The sequence below is a fragment of the Papio anubis genome, chromosome 1 (genome assembly GCF_008728515.1).
Source record: "Papio anubis isolate 15944 chromosome 1, Panubis1.0, whole genome shotgun sequence".
NCBI lineage: Eukaryota > Metazoa > Chordata > Mammalia > Primates > Cercopithecidae > Papio > Papio anubis.
The window spans coordinates 180,929,259-180,954,320 of NC_044976.1; the positions used below are offsets into that span (position 1 = coordinate 180,929,259).

Here is a 25,062-nt window from a genome sequence, read left to right on the forward strand (position 1 = left end):
ATTCCCGTCAAGTGAGGATAGGCAGCTATTTCAACTAGTGAAAAGAAAAATTTACAAATTAGTTGAATTTCTCAAATTTAGATAGATTCAATGCCAATTAAGAAGAGGGCCTTAAGGAAGTGAAACATTGTCTTGGAGAAATTTCTATGGCCTGTACCTTGGCAACAGCTCCATGGAAACAGACTGAAGTCTATCTAATAAAGTCTGTAGAAAACGCCCATATTTTCTCATGTTAACTCTTTGAACTCAAGGTCACTTCTAAGCAGATAATATGCAAGTCTGTTTTTTAACACTAGCCCAGTTGGCAGCGTAGGGAGCTTATCCATCATCAGACCTTGCCTGTGAAGGACTCCACCATTCATGAAGTAGATTGATATAGCAGATTGATACAGCCATAAAATTATGAGTAATATCAAGAGACTGACCTTGGTTATGTCAAGATGAAACACACAAACCACATATGGCTATGAATGAGAAATCTCATGCCAGCCCCCAGTCTGATTACACCCACCCATATCACCTATTCACAGTTTCACGCAGGCTGAAATGAAGAACAAGATGAGTTGTAAAAGCACGAAACACCTTTTTAATACAAATCCTGCAACTACAGTAAGCCACAGTTTTGAATTTGCAGTCATTATTACTGCCCAAGATTTCTACGGCTCCGAGTCAAATAACTGTGATTTCTTAGGGATATTACCTCTGAACATAAATTCACCCAGCAAACATTTACTAAGTGCCTGTTGGGCACTAGGTAGTACCAGAGAAATAAGAAGAAAATGAAGATATCTCTTTCTGTCTTTAAGGAGAGCCTCAAAGGGAAGATTTTTGTAAATGGAAAATTATAGAACTGTGAACAGGAGCTACGGGAGCACAAAGGAAGGAGGAGTCAACTGCAGGCTATGGAGTCGATGAAAGCAACACACTGAAAGTGATATTGGAGTTATGTTGACATTTCCTGGAGTATGCCCACAACACTTCAGTATCTCCTCCTGTGTTTCCCCATCTATTACTGGTATATAGCTCCCATTCAGGGCTAGCACTAGGCATAAATACCAAGTAGACCAGGTCTTTTTTCATAATCTCATCCTTTCCCAGCCAGTGTCCCTCAAAGCCCAGGAATGTTCAGTTAGGGTCCTAGCAGGAAACAGCCTTCAAGCCAGATGGGTCATGTGAGGAGACCTTAATGGGACTCCTTGCAGAGATATGGTCAAGGTTAAAGGAACAAGCAAGGATGATGGGCACCCGCAGGCTTACAACTATGGGAAGCCATTATCACCCCTAGGGCTTAAGACAGAAGAACAGCAAATACTGTTACTGAAGCCCAATGGGAGCTAGAACCATGAAGAACGGGTTATTTAGGAAAGACAGCATTACAGAAGAACACAGCTACTGCCAAAGACATTACCGAAAGTGGGGAAGGAGCAAGAAAGATGTATCCCAGCCTCTCTTTCCTCCCTGCTCTCTGACCTCTCTCCCTTCAGTGTCTCCCATTGTGTGAACCCAAGCACAAATCAGTTTGCAAGAGAATCTAGGTGATGCAGTCTAGCAGTCAGCCTCAAGGACACAGAACAGAACACAGAAGGACGCACTCTAAGAAGTCAAAAGAGAACAGCCAGCACCAAGTCACCTTCCCTTGCCTTTATAACTTACTTGTTTTATTTCCTGTCCCCCCAATTACCAAAGTGACAAGTCTTCACACCCAGAGGTGCAGTGACATTGTGGAACAGCCCTGGACCGAGGGCCGGAAGATCTGCAGTCTCCTTCAGGTTGCTCCTTATGTTGAATGTGGTCACTCTCTAGGCCTAGAGAAAAATCTAGACCTCATCTTTAAATGGGGATATTTTCTTCACCTACCACAAATAGTGAGATTGTCATAGGAGACAATATGTTTAAGGAATATTATTCCATATTATTGGAGAGCTCTTTGAGAATCACATGTAGGTAATATATAAGCTTTTTTACTTCCAAAAATATCACCGTTTACCTCCCTCTTCCTTTCCTCTTTCATCTTCTGCCTCTTACCCTCACCCCCAATCTTTCCCATAAATGATGAGACTTTCTGGATTAAATTTTCATGGAAGCAGAGACTATGTCTGTCTTGTTTGCTGCCATATCCTGCAAAGTGCCTGGCACATAGTAGGCCATCAATCAATATTTGAACAATTAACACATGGAATTTTTTTTTTTTTTTTTTTTTTTTTGAGAGGGAGTCTCACTCCATCACCCAGGTTGGAGTGCAGTGGCATGATCTCAGCTCACTGCAACCTCTGCCTCCTGGGTTCAAGCGATTCTCCTGTCTCAGTCTCCCGAGTAGCTGGGATCACAGGCATGCACCACCATGCCCAACTAATTTTTTGTATTTTTAGTAGAGATGGGGTTTCACCATGATGGCCAAGCTGGTTTCAAACTCCTGACCTCAAGTGATCCGCCTGCCTTGGCCTCCCAATGTGCTAGGATTACAGGTGTAAGCCACCACTCCCAGCCATATTATTTTTAAATTTTTTAATTTGTGTAAGTTTACGATGTAAACGTGCAATTTTATTATAGCATAGACTGTGTAGTGGTCAAGTTGGGGCTTTAAGGTATCCATCACCCAAGTAACACACATTGTACCTATTAAATAATTTCTCATCATCCACCCCCCTCGCCCTTCCAAATCTCCATTGTCAATCATTCCACTTTCTATGTGCATGGGTGATTTGAAAGAACTCCTTCCTCTCATGTCCATCAGTCACACCTATGGTGGTGGCCAAGTCTACTGGTGGTACACTGCCCACCAATACCAGTCCTCAGCCCAGAGAGCAGGTGCCTAGGGCAGAGAAGCCTGGTGGTTCTAGCCCATGGGCCTTTTCGCCTATTTGAGGCAACAGAAGGCATTTGCTTCCCCAGTGACTTGAGCTCCCCAGTGAAAAACTCTCCCTTCTACTTGATTAATATTTCTCACTGCCAGTAAACAAAGCCAGAGCCATGGTTTTATCTTTCTTGGATCTTTTGTTACAGGTAGGGCTTGTGTTGAGGAGGGAAAACATAAATAAACCTGAACAATGGATCTGCTCCACTGTTAACGCCCCTGAAACTCTGACTACATCCTCATGAGACTCTGGAAGTTAGAAAAGAGGAGAAAAACAAGTAAAAGAAAAAATATGAGCAGAAAAGAAAGGAGGCCATGCTCAGAGGGAAAGTGGGGACGTTCCAGAGTCTTTCTAGAACCCCCTCCCTCAGAAGGTGGTGATATCAAAATCTTACAAATATGAACCGGGAAACTGTTCAGGTAGTCCATTGCTCCTGGAGTCCTGAGTGTAATACATACACTTTTCTGCCCCCGGCTTCTATGTTTTTCGCCACAAGTTTTAGGAAGAAAAGCTGTTCCTTCTAGGCTGCCTCAACTTGGAGTTAGGAGAGAAAAGAACATGGGATACTCACGGGAATCGCTGTGCTTCACCATTACTACAACGACGAGAGGTAACAGGAACACCATCAGTTCCCCTATAGTCCTTCTCTTTCTGGGTTCTTTAAACCTAAAACTGACAGGTCCCTTCTGAGAACCTCTTGGGTGATTTAGCAACTGAGTGACACACAGGGCCTTCTCCCAATAAGAACAGCGGAAAATATGCAATGTCATCAGTTGCTAGGTTAAAAAAAAGACAAAACGAAAGCATGAGCACCTTCTTTGGTAACTTTTAACCCTTTGCTGGTTTCAGACACTGTTTGCTCCTTTTGGTGTATCTGTCTTCACCCCTCTTCCCAACTTTTTAATATTTATGGAGCACAGTCATGTTCAAAGCACAGAGAAACAAAGATTAATCGTATCTGGTCAATCAGGGAGCTCAAGCTGCTGCCTCTGCTTCCCTGGAGCTTAGGTTTTTGCTTAAGGGTCAATAAGAAAGAGTCACACAGTTCCCAGTGCTTGGAACTCCCTGCTCTGGCTCCCTATGATGCTGTAGTCTCTATGTCTGAGATAGCAGGTGTCACTTAGATTGTCCTGTAATCTTCAGCTTAGGTCTGTCCTCCCTGCTACTCTAGCACCCAGCACAATAAGCTCAAAACACTTACTGAATAAAGGAAGGCAAGAGAAAGGCCTAAGAGAAGATTCTGAGGGACAGCCACTCAGCTCGCTCAATCAGCAACGCTAAGATCAACCTGTGGCTACACTGTCATCAGGAGCACATGACAAGCTAGAAAACAGCAGCTTAAGCTTGTCCAGGGAGCTGGGGAACAGGCCCAGACAGGAAAGAGGAAGTAGACATGAAGGGGAGAGGTGAATGGAGGCAGGGCCATGAGGCAGGCAGGCTTGAGCTGGGTTCAGGGACCTGGGTTTGCCTCCCCACTATTTAACCATGGGCAAAATCGCAAATTGCACCAAGGCTTGATTTCTTCAACTTTAAAAGCAAATTCTGTCATATATTTCACAGAGTTGTTGAAGGATTAGAAGAAGTGCTGTTTATGATGCATTTAGTAGGTAGTAGAACCTTACCTACTGGTTTCCTTGTATGGTAGGTTGGGAAATGTCTGCCTCAAAGATGTCCACGTCCTAATCCCCAGAACCTGTGGATATGTTACCTTAAATGGCAAAAACAAAACAAAACCAAACCCTTGGCAGATATGATTAAATTAAGGATCTTGAGACAAAGAGGCTATCCTGAATAATCTGGTGCGCCCAGTGTAATCAGAGGGGCCTTGTTAGAGGGAGGCAAAAGGGTCAGAGTTGAGGAGATGTGACAATGGAAGCAAAGGTCAGAGTGATGCCATTGCTGAAAGAAGGACATGAGCCAAGGAACACAGATGGCCTCTAGAACTAGAAAAGAGAAGGAAGAGATTCTCCTTAGAGCCTCCAGAAGGAACACGACACTTTGATTTCGGCTGATAAAACACATTTTTGGACTTCTGTCCTCCAGAACTTTGAAAGAATAAATTTGCGTTGCTCAAGGCCACTAAGTTAGTGGTAATTTATTATGGTGGCAACAGGAAACTAATAGGTCTACCTTTACCCAGAATAAAATAAGAAGCCAAATAATGAAATTAACATTTGGCCATATCTCAGCAGCCCCTGGCACCTTCTCTTCTCAGATCTTTGTACTTCTCTCTTCCTTTTCTTTCTGTTTCCTTTTGTTATTAACAAATATGGTCACCTGGGTCCCTCTTTTGGAAAACTCCCCCAATATTCCCAAATGTCTCTTAGTACTGGAATTCCATGGCCGTGTATTTGTTCCTTTGAATTTTTGTTAATATCTTGTTCCAAAAATGCATTCCATACCATAACCTGCTGTACTGACGTTAAAAAGTAGGTATGGGGGCCGGGCGCGGTGGCTCAAGCCTGTAATCCCAGACTTTGGGAGGCCGAGGCAGGCCAGATCACGAGGTCAGGAGATGGGGCCATCCTGGCTGTGAGGTGAAACCCCGTCTCTACTAAAAATACAAAGAAACTTAGCGGGCTGAGGTGGCGGCCTGTATAGTCCAGCTACCGGGAGGCTGAGGCAGGAGAATGCGTAACCCGGGAGGCAGAGCAGTGAGCTGAAATCGGCCACTGCACCCCAGCCTGGGTGACAGAGGCGGAACTCTGTCTCAAAAAAAAAAAAAAAAAAGTAGGTATGCTTATGATGTCTTTTGAAACATGGAATCTTCCTCTGTCACCCAGGCTGAAATCTAATATGAAGGTACCATCCCGGCTCACTGCAACCTCCACCTCCCGGATTCAAGCAATTCTCCTGACTCAGCCTCCCAAGTAGCTGGGGTTACAGATCGCCACACCACCGGCTTACTTCTGTCTTTATAGTAGAGAGATGAGGTTTTGCCATGTGTGGCCAGGCTGGTCTCAAGCTCCTGACCTCATGTGATCCACCCACCTCGGCCTCCCAAAGTGCTGGGATTACAGGCGTGAGCCACCACACCTGACCAATGTCTTTCATTTTAAGTCATTTTATTCTAATTGCAAATTAGTAAATTTAATCCAGAATACCAGGCAAATACACACAAAAAACCAGAGAGTAATAAGATAAAAATCACCCATCAGAACATCGGAAAAATTGCTGTTGGCCGGGCATGGTGGCTCACACCTGTAATCCCAACACTTTGGGAGGCTGAGGTGGGCGGATTGCTTGAGCCCAGGAGTTCAAGACCAGCCTGGGCAACATGGTGAAACCCCCATCTCTACTAAAATGCAAAATTAGCCAGGTGTGGGGTGCACCCATGGCCTGCTGATCCTCAGCCTCAGGGGAGGCTGAGAGGTGGGAGGAAGCAGGCCTGGGAGGTCAGGAGCTGATCCAGCTGAGATCATGCTGCACTACCTGTGGCAACAAGTGAAGGAGGAGGAAGGAAGGAGGAAGGAGGGAGGGGAGGGAGAGGGAGGGAGGAGGGAAGGAAGGAAGGAAGGAGGAAGGAAGGAAGGAAGGAAGGAAGGAAGGAAGGAGAGATGGGAAGGGAAGGGAAGAGAAGGGAGGAAAAAAATTTGCTGTTAACATATTTTAGTGTATTTCTTTTCAGTGGTTTTGCTGACTACATATTTCTGCATATAAGCATATCTTTATTTGTTCATTTTACCAAAAAAGGGTTTTACATCCTAATAGTGCTTTGTAAATTCTTTTCAAATTGATGTTTTCCAACATTAATATGCAGTTTTTAATAGCATAGCTTTAATAGTCCTTAAAATTTTTAATAGATCCAATTGCGACCAAGATCTTCAAGGACAGGTAAGACTGCCCCACTAAGCTGGGGGGCACTGAGGTAGGGAGAATCCCTTGCATTCTCTTTGTGGAAAAACAAGCCTCCCCTTTGAGCAATAGTCTAAACTTAAATCTCAGGCCGCACTTTTCAGAGTGGGTTGTGCTTATCCTGTTCATCACAAATCCCTTTATGTGTTTGGCTTTTTAATACCTGATTTATTATATGTATTTTAAGACCCTTCTGAGGAATCTGACTCATTTGTAGTCAGTGCAATTCATCCTCGAAAACCAAATGATGAATTATCAAGTTAGTGAAAAGGTCTTGTTTGTTAAATAATGTTGTTTTCAACATAATATATTTTATTATATTTAATCAGTAGTTTCCCCTTGGCTATTTCTTTTTTAATTCAGTAGAAGAGTGTGCGTGTGTGTGTGTGTGTGTGTGTGTGTGTCGAGTCTGATCTGAGCCATTTTCTGTGGGTAGGTAAAATCCATTTGCCAACTTTTGGCCAAGGCTAGTCCTTGTACGAATGGGAGTAGAATACCGTAGCAAAGAACATGGGTTCAGGAGTCCGACTTATTTTCAAATGAGGCTCTGACATTTCCTACCTATGTGACCTTTAACCAAATTATTAACTTCTCTAAGTCTGGGATTTCTCATGTAGAAAATGGGAGTAATAACCGATTTTGCCTTACTGGATTATTGTGAGGATTCAATGAAATCAGCAGTGGTGGAACCAAGAAGTGACTTGTCACTTTTTGGGGCTTTAGAGCACTATTACTACACATGCATAATCGCCATCAGCTCTCTTAAGCAATTCCAAATAAACCTATAGTTTAAGAAAAGACAGTGGGTCTCCTATGCCACCTCAAGTCCCTTAGCCCTGCTCTCCAACCAAATTACATTCTCAAACCTGCCCCATATGGGGATTCTGGAGCCTCTGAAGATAGTGCATGTGTGTCACCGTATATGTCTGTTTTCACACTGCTGACAAAGACATACCCAAGACTGGGCAATTTACAAAAGAAAGAGGTTTATTGGACTTATAGTTTCACATGGCTGGGGAGGCCTCACAATCATGGCTGAAGTCAAGTAAGAGCAAGTCACATCTTACGTGGATGGCAGCAGGCAGAGAGGAGCTTGTGTAGGGAAACTCCCCTTTATAATACTGTCAGATTTCATGAGACTTACTCACTATCACGAGAACAGCACAGGAAAGACCTGCCTCCACTATTCAATTACCTCCCACCAGGTCCCTCCCACCACAACACAAGAGAATTCAAGATGAGATTTGGTTGGGGACACAGCCCAACCATATCAGTCACTTAGCACAATGCCTGGTACATAGTACATAAACATTAGCAATCACTAGTACTATTATGGCAATGAACCAGTTTGCCAACACAGAGTTGATTTTTTCTTTCCTTATACATAGTTAAATTCACAAAGGATGCTAAAGAACATACCTCCCCTTACTACAGTGGTTCAAATCCACTGTCTTGTCAAGAAATGCACTGAATTCCAATAATGTATTTCAGCTTTTTAGTACTTATCAATTTCCATTCAGTCATACCTTCCTAACTTGCCTTATTCTAAAAAGGATTTAAATTTTTTTTTTTTTTTTTGAGACAGGGTCTCACTGTCACCTAGGCTGGAGTGCGGTGGTGTGAACATGGCTCACACAACCTCTGCCTCCTGGCTCAAGTGATCCTCTCACCTCACCCTCACGGGTAGCTGGGACCATAGGCATGAGCCACTACACTTAGCTAATTTTTGGATTTTTTTGTAGAGATGGGGTTTTGCCATGTTGCTCAGGATGAAAACTGCTAACTTTTGATGTACTTTTTCATATGTGGTCACTTGGCTTTTAACTTCTTTTTTATTAATTTTTCTCTTCTTTTTTAAAAACTTTTTGTATTTCTGATTATCCAAGTAAATATTTCATTGTAGTAGTTGACAAACTTTAAATACATTTCTTTTTTCTACGTGTAAAAATTTTCTATGTACCAAAACATTTCAATGTATAAGAAAGAACAGAGCTGAAATTGTATCATATGTATAATTTTGTGTCTTGCTATTTTTACTCAAGCCATTCCTATGTCATTACACACTTTTAAACAATATTTCTAATGACCACCAAATGGATGTTCCATAAATTCTCCATCATTTCTTAGTGCTGAATATGTAAACTGACTGGAATTCCTCCTTGTTTATTTTAAATCAGTGTGTAGAGGGTGACAATGGTGGAGGTGTTGGTAACAAACAAGAAGAGGAAATAAATCATGACCAGTGTGTTTTCGATATGTGTATGGATATTTTCTGTGGTTGGAGGTAGGAAACATAGACAGTCATAGCCAGATCAATGGAATTTAACAGAAGTGAATATTTCCTGGAATGTTCTGGAACATGTACGTGCATATCAGGGTTTCTAAAAGGTTGGATAATGATGAAGAGTATGATACCTTACATCTATGTTGACACTTTTCTCCCTTTCTTTACCTTGTTTCAAGAAGGATTTAGGGTGAACTCAACAAAAACAAAACAACCCAATCAAAAACGGGCAAAGGACTTGAATAGACATTTCTCCCCACCCCCCAAAACAGATATACAAATGGCCAATAACCACATGAATAGGTGCTTAACATCACTAATTATTAAAGAAATGTGAATCAAAACCATAGTGAGATACCACCTCACACCCATTAGTAAAACTACGATAAGGGAAGAGAAAACCTAGAAAATAACAAGTGTTGATGAAGATGTGAAGAAATTGGAATGCCTGTGTCTTTTAGTAGGAATGTAAAATGGTGCAGTCACTATGGAAAACAATATGACTGTTCTTCAAAAAAATTTAAAATAGAATTACCATATTATCCAGCAGTTCCACTTCTGTGTATATATCCAAAATAATGGAAAGCAGGGTCTCAAAGAGATATTTGTACACCTGTGTTCATATCAGCATTATTCATTATAGCCAAAAGGTAAAAGAAAGCCAAGTGTCCACTGATAGATGAATGGACAAGCACAATGTGGTATATATTCAATGGAATATTAGCCAGGCTTACAAAGGAAGGAAATTCTGCAATATGCAGAATGAATGAATGAACCTGAAGATATCATGCTAACTGAAAGAAGCAAATAATAAAAAGTCAGACCCTGTATGATTCCACTTATATGAGGTACCCAGAGTAGTCAAATTCATACAGACACACAGTAGAACGGTGGTTACCAGAGATTGTTGGGGGAGAATGGGGAGTTGTTTAATGGGTATAGAGTTTCAGTTCTGCAAGATGAAAAGAGTTCTGGACATTGGTTGCACAAGAAGGCAAATATATTTAACACTACTGAATTGTACACTTAAACATGGTTAAGATAGTAAATTTTATGTTATGTGTATTTTACCACAATTAAATTTTTTTTTTTTTTTGAGATGGAGTCTCACTCTGTTGCCAGGCTGGAGGGCAGTGGTGCGATCTCGGCTCACTGCAACCTCTGCCTCCCAGGTTCAAGCAATTCTCCTGCCTCAGCCTCCCAAGTAGCTGGGACTACAGGCATGTACCACCAAGCCCAACTAATTTTGTATTTTTAGTAGAGACAGGGTTTCACCATGTTGGCCAGGATAGTCTTGATCTCTTGACCTTGTGATCTGCCTGTCTCGGCCTCCCAAAATGCTGGGATTTACAGGCGTGAGCCACGGTGTCTGGCCTCATAATTAAAATTTAAAAAATAAAAAATTATTCCAACATATGATCCAGTTGTTCCTTACAACAACCTAGTGAGGGAACAGGCTGAGTGTCATTATTTCATTTTAGAGTAGGGGAGATCCCCTTATAGGGGGTGTCATGGCATTCCCGCAGCTTCTAGGGGCAGGGGTGACTACCCACTGCAATCCCTCTCAGGTCTATCCTGGCATCCCCAGCGACATGGCTTGCTCCTTTCGGATCCTCAGCTCATTTGGCTGCCTGTGCCTTATTCTCTGTGTTGCCATCTCCTTATTTCTGCAGAAGATGCATTGCAGGACCCAGTGTGCTGCCTTCCTCATTCACTCTCCTAACTTTGGAGACTCACTCAGGAACCAGAGGTTCTCCTGGCTGCCCGCTCAGAACTCTACAGAAAGCTCAGTGTTGGCATGTCAACCTCCCCCAGAAAAATGAACAGAAGTTAAGTCCAATTAAGAGTTTCGGTTTGAGGAGTTCTGACAAATGACACTCTCATGTAACACACACTCCGTCTCATGTAACACACAATTTCTAGTACCCAAGAAAGTTTCCCTTCCCAGTCAAACTCTCTCCCCCAAGACAACCACTGTTTTGATTTTTTACTCCCTGAGAAATTTGAATTATTCTTTTGGGTTGGGGATGGGGTAGGGGTAGGGGTGTGGGAAGAGATGGCTTTTTGCTGAGTATTCTTCCCAAGCTATTGTTTATGCTAGGACGTGGGTCCTATTAAATGAAAAAAAAAAAAAAGAAGAAGAAGAGAGAAATAACTCCCTTTGTTTCTCCTTGCATTTTAGCCATAGCTTCCCTTTCGTTGGGGGCAGCAGAGGCCAAGGTCTAACTCAATAGAGGGTAAAGGAGGGTGACACATTAAAGAAAGGAACACCACACACACACACAAACACACACACACATTTTATATCTCGACATTCCACTATCTCCATTGTTGGTGCTTTTTCTAAATCCCCTAATTATGGGAATTTCCCAAGTTTCTGTCCTCTATCTTCTATTACTACGTATAAAACTCTGACCTGTCACATGTGGTCCAATTAAGAAATTCATGGAATAGATAATAAGAGGACATAACAGGCACTTAGGTGGTAATAACATTAACGTAGTATCCTGTCCCTCCAGCAGTTTACTGTTTGGTGGGGACAACTGACATGCTAACAGCTAATTTACATTCACCCTAAATCAAATCCTCCTCTTGTGCTCTCTTTCTTGATGGTTGCAACCAATACTACCCACTTACAACTCCAGAAGCCTTCCTCTCTCTTCTTTCATCAATGCCTCCATACGCTGAACCAATCAGTCACCAAGTCCACTAACTTTGCCCCTAAAGTATGTCTCAAATGCATCACTCTTCTCCACCTTAGTTGCCACGAGCCCAGCTCAGGATACTCTCACCCCTCCTCTGGACCATGACCACCTAGACACTGAAGCATCTGTCTCAAATGCCAATCTGACCCTGTCATTCCCTCAGTCCCCATGGACAACTGTCCATAGGAAGCATCCACTACTCTGAACATCACAAACAAGGGCCCCGATAATCTGACCCTGTCCACCTCCAAGCTTAGCTCCTGCTGCCCCCATCCTTTTCCTTCCACTCCAGCAACATGGCCCCTGTTTCCTGGCTGCTTCTAGTCACTGCTTAGGAACCCCTCGCCCCAGCCCCGGAAACACACAAATATACTGGTATCTTGTTGCTGTTTCTATGGCAACCTGTGCCCTTCTCTCACTGTGCATCTCTCCCACCAGCCTGTCTCTCCCACCAGTCTGACAGTTCCTTGAAGGCAAGAACCAAGCCTTGTTCATGCCTGTGTCCTCAGTGCTTAGCACACAGTAGGAGCACATTATCAGGCACTGTTTTAAGCACTTTTCACACATCACCTCATGACACTGTATGAGGAAGTGGTTATTAGGGCCGGGTGCGGTGGCGCACGCCTGTAATCCCAGCACTTTGGGAGGCCCAGGCGGGTGGATCATGAGGTCAGGAGATCGAGACCATCCTGGCTAACAAGGTGAAACCCCGTCTCTACTAAAAAATACAAAAAATTAGCCGGGCGTGGTGGCGGGCGCCTGTAGTCCCAGCTACTCAGGAGGCTGAGGCAGGAGAATGGCGTAAACTCGGGAGGCGGAGCTTGCAGTGAGCCGAGATGGCACCACTGCACTCCAGCCTGGGGGACAGAGCGAGACTCAGTCTCAAAAGAAAAAAAAAAAAAAAAGAAAAGAGAAAAGAAAAAATAGATACTGTTATTACAGTGTCTATTTCACACTTGAGGATAGTGAGAGATTAAGCAGCTTGCCTGAGATGCAACAATCAGGAAGTAGCAGAACTGAGATTTAAACTCAAGCAATTGGGCTCCAAGGATGGCTCTTCAACACCATGCTCACCTGCCCCTCAATTTACATGTGCTTGTTGAAAGAATGAACGATGACCCATTTTCACCTCCCCAACTAAGTAAACACTTTTCTCCCACTAAACATTAGCATCACTAGTACTGGACGCTGCTTCCTTTCCCTGCATCTGTCTTCCATTGTTCGCTCCTCCAGGGATTTTGGCTTTCACCTCTCTTCTCTCCCCTCTCAAAACCCATTCAGCCCCTCATCATGTCTAGGTGTTTAGTCTTGTTTTCCTTTTGAAACATCTGTCAGATTCACTCCTTCCTCTCTGTTCTCAATCGCTGTCATCCTGGTCTGGCCCTCATCCCTTCACGCCACATGACCTTAGCAGCGTCCTTACTGGTTTTCCTGACTTCAGTAACTTAGTCCTTTGGGATCTTGAGGTTTACACGCATTTTTATTTAACTATCACAACAACCCATGAACTAGCTATTATTATTTATGTTTTATAGATGAGGAGCTGAACGATAGAGCCAAGGTTTAAACGGGGTTTGTGTTGCTCCAAGGACTGTGCCATCTCCAGACTGGTGACCTTGGGCAAGTCATTTACCCTCCCAGAGTCTCAGATTTCTCATTTATAAAATGGGCATGATGGCAGTAATTATCGCATTGTAAGAGCAACCGAGATAACACTTAACACCCTGCCTGACACACACACACTAAGTGCTCAATGATTTTCAGCAATCAAAGTCCACAATCCTCATCCACAAACTCCATAGCATATCTAGCATATGAGTTGGCTAAGGTTCTGGGCAAAATGTTTTCTAGAATAGTCTTTGAACCACAGTGAGAGGAAGTTGTCATACTTGGCCCCTTCTTTATTCCTTGTAGGTGCGCTCTCCTGGGAGGCACCATATGCTGTATGAAAAATTACTTTACATGATTATTTGCAGAATGTACAGCAACATAAAGTACACCCCATCTGGTGGAAAGTGCACAGAATCTGCAGTTCTGCTCTGTCCAGGCTGTGTGACTACAGGCAGTCGTGAAGCCTCTCTGAACTTATTTTCTCATCTACAAAATGGGAGAAATGGATGGCGTAGGGGCTCACGTCCGTAATCCCACCACTTTGGGAGGCAGAGGCAGGAGGATCTTGTGAGCTCAGGTGTTCGAGGCCAGCCTAGGCAATATACTGAGAGCTCTATCTCTACAAAAAATTTAAAAATCAGCCGGGCGTGGTGGCTCTCACCTGTAGTCCCAGCTACTCGGGAGGCTGAGGCGAGAGGACCGCTTGAGCCCAGGAGGTCGAGGGTGCAGTGAGCTGTGATTGTGCCACTGCACTCCAGCCTGGGTGACAGGGAGAGTCCCTGCCCCCCAAAAAGGGGAAGGAGGGGAATAATACCTTCCCCCAAAGAATACTGAGATGATGCATACACAACTTTTTAGCACACTCTCCAACACAAAGTAAGACCCTACTTGAAGGAGCTGTGTAGCATCATAATCAGATACTATGCTTCATTTTAAGTCGAGGACCAGATAGATTTATAAATTACATACTGTCAAAATCAAGTATTAAAAGTAGAGGAAAGGTAAGAAGATTTTGCAAAACAGGTACAACCACAGCTTATCCTGAAAAGCCGACTGCCTACCTCTGAGGGAACAAGCCGCTCTTCACCTTCAAGCCTGAGGAGAGGGCGGTAGAAAGCCGCCCACCTCCTCCGCCCCGAGGGCTCCGCCTCCAGGGCGGAGTGACGCAGGCGCAGGCCCCGCCCACTGGGGAGGGGCAGGCCCTGATCACGTGAGTGGGGTACGGAAGTCGTGCTTCAGGCGACTTTCGTGATTGGCCGCAGCCGAGGGTCCTGGGGGTGGGGTCAGGCTCTCCGACACGCCGGGAGGAGCCGGGACTGGAGGCTGCAGAGGGGGCCGGTTCTGGAGTCCGGGATTCGGTCAGTGGTGCTGAGCGAGTGCTGGACCAGCGGTGGTCCCGTGCACCTGGCCTGCGCGCGTGCCCGCTGCTCGGCGTCCCCCAGTCTAAGGCGCGGGCGGCTGCGGGAACAGGCCGGGTGGGCGGAAGGAGGCCGGGAGGCACGGGCGCTCTGTGCGCGGTGGAGGTGGAGGCGGCCGGGGCGGGACGCCATGTCCATGGAGGACCCCTTCTTTGTGGTGAAAGGGTGAGTGTCGGCCGAGGGCTCCACTGGAGGAAGAGGTGGCGGTGCTGCCTGCCCGCACCTCCTCGGTCTTCTCGCAGTAGGGGGAGGGGAGGCAAGTTGGAGCTGGGGAGGGGTCACAGTGGAGACGGCTTAGTCTTGAGGGCCATGACCAAGCGTCCAGAGACGTCTCCTGCATCCCTACCTGGACGGTGAAGCCACTGTCCCCAGCCAAGCCCCTGGTGGTGGTGGGGCCTTTTTGGTCTGTGCGCTGCGGTACAACTTATTTGGGGGTCGAGGGGCTCAGCAGCTCTGCAGGTGAGAAGGAGACACGCAGGTCCTGGCTCACACTGGCCGTCTATTCGAGCATGGGACCTTGCTTCGAAGGAGCGAAAACAGCATCTGGGCAGGAAAAGGGAAATGGCCCTCCTGAGCTTTGTAGTTCGTGTTGACGGGGGTGAACTCCATTGTCCATTGAGTTTGGAGCGCTCGTCCGCAGGATTGGCGAGACCACAACAAGCCCAGAGGCGTCTGAGCACGTTTGCTGGGAGGGAGGCGGGGGCGGGGCACAGGAAGACAATTCAATGGGGGGAGTTTTTACTGAGTAATGTGAGGAGAGGAAAGCAGTCGTTCATACTCAGTGATGATTTGGAAGGAAAACAAAATGAAACAAGCCAAACCAAACTTTCCTCAGCTTTCTATTAGCAACCGGAATTTTCTCACAGTGCTAAAGGAAATGAGTGTTGCTTGTTAACTCCTTGATTTCATCCAGGCTGTTTGACAGGTTTCTCCTATTTCTTCTGCCTTTCAGAATAGAACTGCCTTCTGTTCCCTTGTAAGCTGTCCTAACTCCATCTTGCTCGATTGTTTCTTTGGAGATAGAAACTTCAACTGCACTTTGTAATATCCACTTTGTAGCCATTAAACAAATGCAAGAAGATTAATTCTGATGTAACTTTTAGTTTCTTATTAGAAACGTGTCAGTTTTCTGTTTTAAATGTCAAACATGAAAAATCTGAAAACTGCAAAGTTCCCAAATCAGTACTGATCACCACAGAATGTCCCTTGCTTTTAACGAGTTGCTGCTAGCTTCCTATTTTTGTAGTGGTACAAGCTGGCTGTTGTATACTCAAGTATTGTAGAAAATTTAAATGGCATTTTAGGTGAAAGATTTTATCGATGATGCAGTAAAATACACTTATAATATTTCTTAACATTTCCCTGGAAAGGACTTTTTCTTCACCTTACTCTAATTTAGATGGGAAAATGCTGAGTTGTAGATTTACTGGTAATATGTGACTCCCTACCTGGAAAATGTGATATTTATTAGAAGAATTGATTAGGGGTTAATTTTAAAAATGTGTTTTTTCCTTGATTGAAAGTTCTTAATGCTTAGGTTGGCAAAGGTTATCTCTGGCAGTGGAGATCAGAGATGATCAGAAATTTTTTGTTTGACTTTTTATGGAATTTGTCAAAAGCCTAAATTCTTCTGCCGTCGTGGCATTTTTTTTTTTTTTCTTGACGGTATCCAATACAGTCGTCTAATGCTTGTTCACTGATTAAATATCACTACTTTATTGGAACATTGGTTCGGAGTTTTGATTGACTTTTACATCATTTTAGCTCCTGTCTTTAAGGTTCTTGAAGGAAAAGAGATTCTCAGTACCTTCTACTGTGGAAAGGTAAAGTCACCCATGAAGGTGTATCCAGATTTTTTGGGAGTCATGCACCTGTGTTTATTAAAAGTATCAAGAATGCATTACACAGCATGGAAAAATTAAAGATGCCTGAATTATGGCCTAGGAGCTTCTAGTCTAATCTGAGAAACAAATTACCCCAAAATTAAGTAGAAATGACAGGTGGCAAATGAATGAGTGTGGAAGGGAATGCTGCAGATGATGAGTGCCCCAGGAGTTCAGAGAAAGGCATCTCCTTGGGAATTGTTAGGATTAGGAAAGCTTTTGGAGGCAATAAGTATATCTTGAATTATGTTTTGAAGATGGGCAGAATTTAGATAATCAAGCCTGTCTCTCTTACCTGGATGCTTATCAAAGAGTCTTTTAATTGTTCTTCCTGCTTCTGGTCTCATTTCCTCTTTCAGCTGTCCTGGGATCTATTGGATCAGTGCTGTCCAATAGAAGTATAATGCCAGCCACGTACGTCATTTTACATTTTCTAGTAGCCACAGTAAAATAAAAAGGAACAGGTGAAATTAATTCTAATGTAATCTCTAGTACATTCAAAATATTCGACGTGTGATTAATACAAAGATTGATGAGATATTTTACTTTTGCACTAAGTCTTCTAAATCTAATACATATTTTACACTTACTGCACATTTAAATTTGGACATTAAATTTTCATCAGAAATAATTTATCTGTATTTAAAGTTCATTAAATATTCTTTTTTTTCTTTTTTTTTTTTTTGAGACAAGAGTCTCGTTCTGTTGCTCAGACTGGAGTGCAGTGGTGCAATCTCGGCTCACTGCAACCTCTGCCTCCCGGGTTCAAGCGATTCTTGCGCCTCAGCCTCCTGAGTAGCTGGGACTACAGGTGGGTGCCACCTCACCTGGCTAATTTTTGTATTTCCTGGGTAATTTTTTTTTGTTTGTTTTTGTTTTTTTTAGGACTACAGGTGGCCGCCACCATGCCTGGCTAATTTTTTGTATTTTTTAGTAGAGATGGGGTTTCACCATGTTAGCCAGGATGGTCTCAATCTCCTGACCTTCGATCCGCCTGTCTTGGCCTCCCAAAGTGCTGGGATTACAGGCGTGAGCCACCGCGCCTGGTCTACATACTCTTAATTGTTCCAAATATACATAAAAGTTTTTTGATAACTGAATTGCATGTCAGTTACCAAGTTTACATTAATTAAAATTTAATTTCTGTCACACTAGCCACATTTCCAGTCAGTAGTTGTATGTGGCTTCTGTATTGGACAGCACAGTGTAAGCTTTTCTAGAGCCCCAGGCAGGTGTACCCTACTTAATATTATTCAGTGGCTGCTGTTGGCCTGCAGAATAAAGTGCCAACACTTCCTGACCTCCCTGATCTAGCCTCTGCTCTCCCTTTGCCTTAGTACTCCAGCAGTGCCAGACTCAATACAGTGACTATGATTGCTGTACTGGATGCTCTTACTGTACGTGCACCCACACTGCCTGCTTCACCCACGCAGCCTTCTGGAGTCAGTGTAAGCATCTCCCTTGCCTCCAGGAAGTGCTTCCCCGAATTATTGGACCTCTTCCTCTGTCTTTATTAGACTAGGGGCTCTGAGGGTTGAGACTGGTTTTTTTTTGTTTTTGTTTTTTCCTGTATTTCCAGGCTACACCTTGAATATTTAGTGTAAATGTTGAACACATGCTCTTTGTTGGTGGTGGTGATTGTGATGGAATGGTGCCTCATGGGTGAGACCACCACCAGCAGAAGTCCTAAGTTGGGCAGTGTGTGTTAGAAATGATCTAGAAGAGCAGCCCAGGTGGAGTATACAGTTTAGGGAAGCAGTAGTAACAGCTCACATTTAAAGGATGCATCTCCAGTGCCAGGCATTCATATGAAGTGCTAAGTAAGCACTTTATATGAATTTTTCACTCTGTAAAAACACCCATATGATGAATACTAGCCATATTTTAGAGATGAGAAGCTGAGGAAGTATTAGAGGGGTTAACTTGCTTGCCCAGGGTCACACAGCTAATAAGTGGTGTACTCAGGATTCAAATTAGAACAACCTGATTTCACAGCTACTGTCAATGCTTCCCAGTGCAGGTCAAAAAGGGTCAAGTTATGTTGGCCTAAGGAGAATCTCATCTTGAGGCCATTGCAGATTTTTAAAGCAAGGAAATGACATGAAATTGGGATTTTAGGAATATTGATTTGGTAGTAGTGTTGGATGCATCAGTGTGAGGAAAAATGAAAAAGCAGACCAGTTAGAAAGCTGTTGTAACTTAAACATGCAGTGGTTAGTGCTTGAATGTTTGAAGCTCCTTTTGGCGGGTTTTGACATTGTCAATGTCCTGTTCAGAACAGAATCCCACAACAGGGATTGCTCTTTTTTATCCTTATGAAGTAGGTATTATTATTGTCATCATTTCACAATAAGGAAAATGAAACTTAGTAAAAAACTTCAACTTTATAAGCTTATATGTGGAAAGGCCAGGATTTATATATTTATTATAAATATATATTATATATATAAAATATGGTCATTTTAAAAATTGGGATTATACTTTATATATGGTTTTATGACTTTTTCTTTTTTTTGGGTGGGGGGGACAGAGTCTCACTCTGTCGCCTAGGCTCGTGTGAAGTGGCATGATCTCAGCTCACTGTAACCTCGTAACCTCTACCTCCTAGGTTCAAGTGATTCTCCTGCCACACCTCCCGAGTAGCTGGGACTACAGATGTGCGCCACTACTCCTGGCTAATTTTGTATTTTTAGTAGAGATGGGGTTTCACCCTGTTAGCCAGGCTGGTCTTGAACTTTTGACCTCAGGTGATCCAAACACCTTGGCTTCTCAAAGTGTTGGAATCATAGGTGTGAGCCACCGCGCCTGGCCTGTTTTATGACACTTTCATCTGTATTTCTTTATATCCTTCAAACTTCTGGGTGGCAGCTTTTAATGACTGCATTATATTTTGTCATATAAATGTCCATCCTGGAGGATAAATTATATTTATGATCACACTACAATTAATGTGGTGATAAGCCTACTTGTCATAGGTCTGTATTGCTGCTTCTGATTTTCATAGCCTGTATTCCTGGAGCATAATTGCTAATTCAGAGGGCATGCACAGCAAAGCGTTGGATGCATACTACCACATTGTCCTCCAGAATATTCCCCTATGCCCCACAAAGTGTTTGAGGGACCCAGTTCCCTGTCTCCCAGTACTGGGATTTTCATTTAAAAAAATCTTTACTAATCTACTGGGTGAAAATATCATATTTAAATCTTGTAGTCTTCATCTTTGTATTCAGTAGGGACGTACTCAGTGTTTGTTGAGTGAACCCATTTTGACCGTTTAGTTCTGTAGTTTTTTTCCTCCCTTGCTGACAAGCTTTTAGAATTAGCCTCGTTTTAGAATTTGCAGCTTCTAATCAGACCCAGAAGAAAACCATGTAACTGAGCATGTGGAGATAGAGTGTAAGTGAGCCACTCCTATGGATAAAAGGCATGAAAGTCATGGCTCTTTGCTGTTTTATTGCTTTGGAGGTTTTGTGTGTCTGATGAGGATAGTTTTTTTTGTTTTTTTTTTTGTTTTTTTTTGAGACAGTCTCACTCTGTCACCCAGACTGGAGTGTAGTGGTGTGTCTCGGCTCACTGCAACCTCTGCTTCCCGGGTTCAAGCTATTCTCCCTGCCTCAGCCTCCCGAGTAGCCCGCCACCATGCCTGGCTAATTTTTGTATTTTTAGTAGAGGTGGGGTTTTGCCATGTTGGCCAGGCTGGTCTTAAACTCCTGACCTCAAGTGATCTGCCCACCTGGGCCTCCCAAAATGCTGGGATTATAGGCATGAGCCACCGTGCCCAGCATGATAATAGTTTTATTTCCAGGTTTTTGGCTGTGGATTGATGTTGAAATAATGTAAGCAAATGAGTAAGATGGTATATGTTGTATTCTTTAACCTTCTCTGTCTGCATATCTAGCTTTATTAACACTAGATTATGAGCTCCTCGAGGGCATCATGCATTCTGTTCATGTCGAAAAACTGTTTATTGGTAGAGTCACTGTGAAAAAATAACCCTTGTTTGTTAATTTTGGCCCAGTAAAATTGAATGTAAATCATATCTCATTTAATACTTTCTGAAAAGCAGAATCCAGTGTTTCATTGTAAAAACAACTTTGCAAGCTTTTATTATAAATTTATTGAGTGCTTAATATTATTTAGCTCCTCAAATTGCCATCTAGTTTGGAGAACACTATGCAGATATGTGAAAGATACATTGTGTAAGATTTTGCAGTAGAGTTGAGATGCTGTGGAGATTTGAAAGAAAAGAAAGATCCATACTGGGAATGCGGGTCAATCTGGGCCTTGAAGGAAGTGTCTGCTAAGGTGTAAGGCTCTTCCAGGCTGGGGAAACAACTCAGCAGAAGTCTAGAACCAGGAATGAGAAAGATAAAGATGGGAAGAAGACCTGCCAACTGAAACAGAATTTGTTTTAGTGAGAAACCATGCTTAGTATTAAAGTCAGCCAGTTTGGGTTAGGAGTAGGAGTGGGAGGGGGTTTGAATACCTGCCTGAGGAGTTTAAATTTAATGTGATTTCTATCATAAATTCTAAATCAGGAGGCAGTTTTTAAACTAGCAGTTACTATTCACTTGCTTATAGTCAGCTGTTAAGAGTTCAAACCCAGATGTTCTGATTCCACAAAGAAAATGGATTTGTGGGCCAAGTGCGATGGCTCATGCCTGTAATCCCAGCACTTTGAGAGGCTGAGGCGGGCGAATGATGAGGTCAGGAGTTCGAGACCACCCTGGCCAAAATGGTGAAACCCCATCTCTACTAAAAATACAAAAAATTAGCTGGGTGTGGTGGCGGGCACCTGTAGTCCCAGCTACTTGGGAGGCTGAGGCAGGAGAATCGCTTGAACCCTCTTTTGCAGTGAGCTGAGATCGTACCACTGCACTCCAGCCCCAGTGACAGTGCAAGACTCCGTCTCTGTGGAAGCTTTGCAAAAATGCAACTAAATAAATCTTGGTAATAGAAAGTGTCTCATAATCAGGGTTGGAAGAACTTGAGGCAAGCAGCCAATATGTCTGAGCCCCAAGGTCTCTTATTTGTTTAGTGAGCACAAACTAGATTATCTTGAAAGTTCCATCCAGATCTAAAAATTCAGTGATTGGATTTACGTAGAGGTTGTGCAAGGTGAGAAGTAGGAGGAGGAGTCAAAAATGACTCTTGTCTAGACAAGTGTTGAAACTTGGAAAACGGTGGCACTGTTGGCTGAAATGAGGAAGCTAGAAAGGAAAGCAGATTTTTCTATTTTGTTTGTTTTGAATACATTATGTTCTGTAGGGAGGATATGATTAGTTTGTTTTTAGGCAAATGGAATGATCCTATAGGCATCTAAAGATACAGGAATTAAGCCTTGCTGAGTGGCTAGGGTTGGAAGTGTAGTGGGGGAGTCATCAACTTAAGAGGGGTACTTTGAACTAGTGAATGCTGATGAGCACATAGAGGCCACAAAAAGAGTGCTGAGAAACATTGGGATCCAGTGGAGGAAGAGGAAGGAGAAAACTGGCAGAAAACTACAACAGCACAATGTCACAGAGACAGAGGAAGTGAGAGTTTCAAGAAAATAGATATAATGGGCCATGGTGTCAAGTGCACCAAAAATGAGGACAAGTTAAATTCACTCCTGACTTTGACCTGCAGTGTCATTGGTCGAGTTGTGGAAGCAGCAGTAAGTTAGGGTCAAAAATTGTATATCGTTGTAGGTAACTGAGTAAAAATGATGTTTCATTTTCACAAGAGTAACTACAAAATATGTTACAGTGTGGTTGAATTTGGAAATGGCAGTAAAGTCAAGTAAAGGGTGTGCCTGTGCATGTGTTTCCTTTCAAATACAAAGGACAAATGACGTGAATGTAGAAGTCAAGCAATAAAAAGAGCTCCCCTCTTTCCAGAGAGATTGCTGGTGAAACCAGGTTTGTGGGGTATGGGGCAGGAACCAGTTGGAGGAGAGTGAGGAGTGGGAGTCTGATGTGGTTGCAGAGGCTCGCTCAACCTGAGTTTTTCACGTTTCATTACTAGAATGGAAGCTTTCAGCCTTGACTAGCCTCTTTTACTGTATTGATGAAATGGATATCCCTCTGTAAAGAGACTTGCAGAGTAGGTGCTGTCCCAGATAAAGGAGTTGTGGCAGATTGTATTTTTTCCAATGATGGCTGCACCAATAAATGTTCTGTCCTGTGTTACTTTTCTGCCTGCCTGCCTTCCTTCCTTCCGTCCATCCATCCTTCCATCCTTCCTCCCTCTTTCGAGTCTCGCTCTTGTTGCCCAGAGTGGAGTGCAGTGGTGCAGTCTCGGCTCACTGCAACCTCCTCCTCCCAGGTTCAAGCGATTCTTCTGCCTCAGCCTCCCAAGTAGCTGGATTTACAGGCGCATGCCACCATACCCGGCTAATTTTTGTATGTTTAGTAGAGACAGGGTTTCACCATATTGGCCAGGCTGGTCTGGAACTCCTGACCTGGTGATCTACCCACCTCGGCCTCCCAAAGTGCTGGGATTACAGGCGTGAGCCACCACGCCCCGCTGTTTGCTTTTCTTAAATTGTGAAGCTGGCATTCTTTTATCAAACTGGAGTTTGTATTCCCTTCCTTTGAACCTGGGCAGACCTTTATAAACTGCTTTGACTAACAGATTGAAGCAGAAGTGACTCTGCTTGAATCCTAAAGCTTAAGTCATAAAAGACAACCAGCATACCTTCTGTCTGCATCTTTCATCTTGGGACACAAGCGTAGGCCACCCTGAGCTAACATGTAACAAGTCCAGTTACATTGAAGCCACTCTGTTAGAACATGCATGCAGACTGTGGAAAGATGGAAAGATGTGATGCCTTTACAGCCCCAGCCTGTTTAATCTTTTCAGCTGAGGTCCCAGACATTGTGGAACAGGGACAGGTCAGCTGTGCTGTGTCTGATTCCTGATCTACAGACTCCATGACATGACATGATAAATGGTTGTTTTACATCACTACATTTTGGAGTCATTGTTAAATAACCACGATAACTTGAACAGATGCCAATTCAGAGTCTGCCAGCATGGGCAAAGAAGAAAGGAGAAATAAAAAGGCTGAAGGGGGAGGCCAAGGCAGGAGGATCACTTGAGGCCAAGAGTTTGAGGTCAGCCTGGGCAACAGCAAGACCCTGTCTCTACAATAAATAAAAAAAAATTAACTTGGCATGGCGGTGTGCACCTGTAGTCCTAGCGACTTGGGAGGCTGAGATGGGAGAATCCTTTGAGCCTAGGAATTCAAGATTACAGTGAGCTGTGATTGCACCACTGCACTCCAACCTGGGTGACATAGTGAGACCCCGCCTCAACCACAACAGGGAAAAGGATGATGGGGGTTGTGGCTACAATTATGCAATTTGTTGGTACAACTGAATGACAAATACTGGGGAAAAAAGCACCATAATGGCTTTTTTGTATCTAACCATGTAAAATGAGATATTCTTCTCATTTTACTTGGCAAATGTGGTTAGATACAAGTAAGAAAACTTTGTGATTTTTTTTTTGGACATCTGGATGTGTTACTTGTGGCCCCAGAGGCTAGTTTGGTGGTGTACCAGATTGGGAGGTTGTATGAAAGAGGCTCAACTGTCAGTGACAAGGGATCAATGTTGGGCTAACTTCAAAAACAAATGAGGTTGGTTCTGCCAGCATCAACTTTTTATTTATGAAGAATTGGCTGGGCGCGGTGGCTCACGCCTGTAATCCCAATACTTTGGGAGGTCGAGGTGGGTGGATCACCTGAGATCAGGAGTTTGGTCTAGACCAGCCTGACCAACATGGAGAAACCCTGTCTCTACTAAAATTACAAAATTAGCTGGGCGTGGTGGCGCACGCCTGTAATCCCAGCTACTCGGGAGGCTGAGGCAGGAGAATTGCTTGAACCTGGGAGGCAGAGGTTGCGGTGAGCTGAGCTGAGATCGTGCCATTGCACTCCAGCCTGGGCAAAGAGTGAAACTCCATACAAAAAAAAAAAAAAAAAAAAAAGAATCTGGATGCTTGGATGACTTTATTTTGTTTTTCCCAAAAGATACATTCTTCAAAGATGTGGGCAGTGTTTCCATTTTTGACAGCTACTTACTGGGAAAGCTCTGCATTGTGAGTGGTCCTGTGGGCATTGTGGTGAATTGCCGTGAAGAGCCTTCATTCTGGTGTCTGTAGGGAATTCAGTCCATGAGAAGATGACAGATCCCATGATTTTGATGGGCTGTTCTGTAGACAGCAAGGGGGAAAAGCCACATCCCTAGTATTGCCAACACTGGCTTTTGGTATCCACGAAATGCTACCTGTATCAGACGAGACTGCTTTGGGCAGCATGTGTGACAAATAGTGCAAGATTTGCTTGATGTGTGGAGATAGCTGTCTTTCAAGGATTTGAAAAAGGCTTCTCTGGGTCAGCAGCTAAAACTATAATTCCTAGGAAAGTCATCAGCAAGTTTTCAGTGAAATGCTGCCGGACATGAT

General features: G+C 43.6%; 2 protein-coding genes across 6 annotated transcripts in view; one reads left to right on the top strand and one right to left on the bottom strand.

The window, feature by feature from the left end:
• The window catches only part of LOC101021550 (major histocompatibility complex class I-related gene protein), a 31,907-nt gene extending 17,518 nt beyond the window's left edge, over window positions 1-14,389 (bottom strand). Inside the window, exon 1 of one of the 4 annotated variants that reach the window (XM_017951663.3) lies at window positions 14,372-14,389. Coding sequence is in view for 3 of the 4 variants with exons in the window: in XM_017951666.3 (XP_017807155.1) it covers window positions 3,427-3,625 (199 nt within the window). In the remaining variant the exon portion in view is untranslated. Of the gene's footprint in view, window positions 1-3,426; window positions 4,205-14,371 lie in introns of those variants that run through there. The other 3 variants (XM_017951666.3, XM_009192192.4, XM_009192209.4) reach the window with 3 other exon arrangements.
• STX6 (syntaxin 6) overlaps window positions 1-25,062 on the top strand; it is a 99,373-nt gene that overhangs the window by 11,586 nt on the left and 62,725 nt on the right. Inside the window, exon 1 of one of the 2 annotated variants that reach the window (XM_003893441.3) lies at window positions 14,526-14,893. The exons of the other annotated variant lie outside the window; for it this stretch is intronic. Within the exon in view, the coding sequence (XP_003893490.1) occupies window positions 14,859-14,893 (35 nt within the window). The 5' untranslated portion in view covers window positions 14,526-14,858. Of the gene's footprint in view, window positions 1-14,525; window positions 14,894-25,062 lie in introns of those variants that run through there. 2 annotated transcript variants of the gene reach the window in all.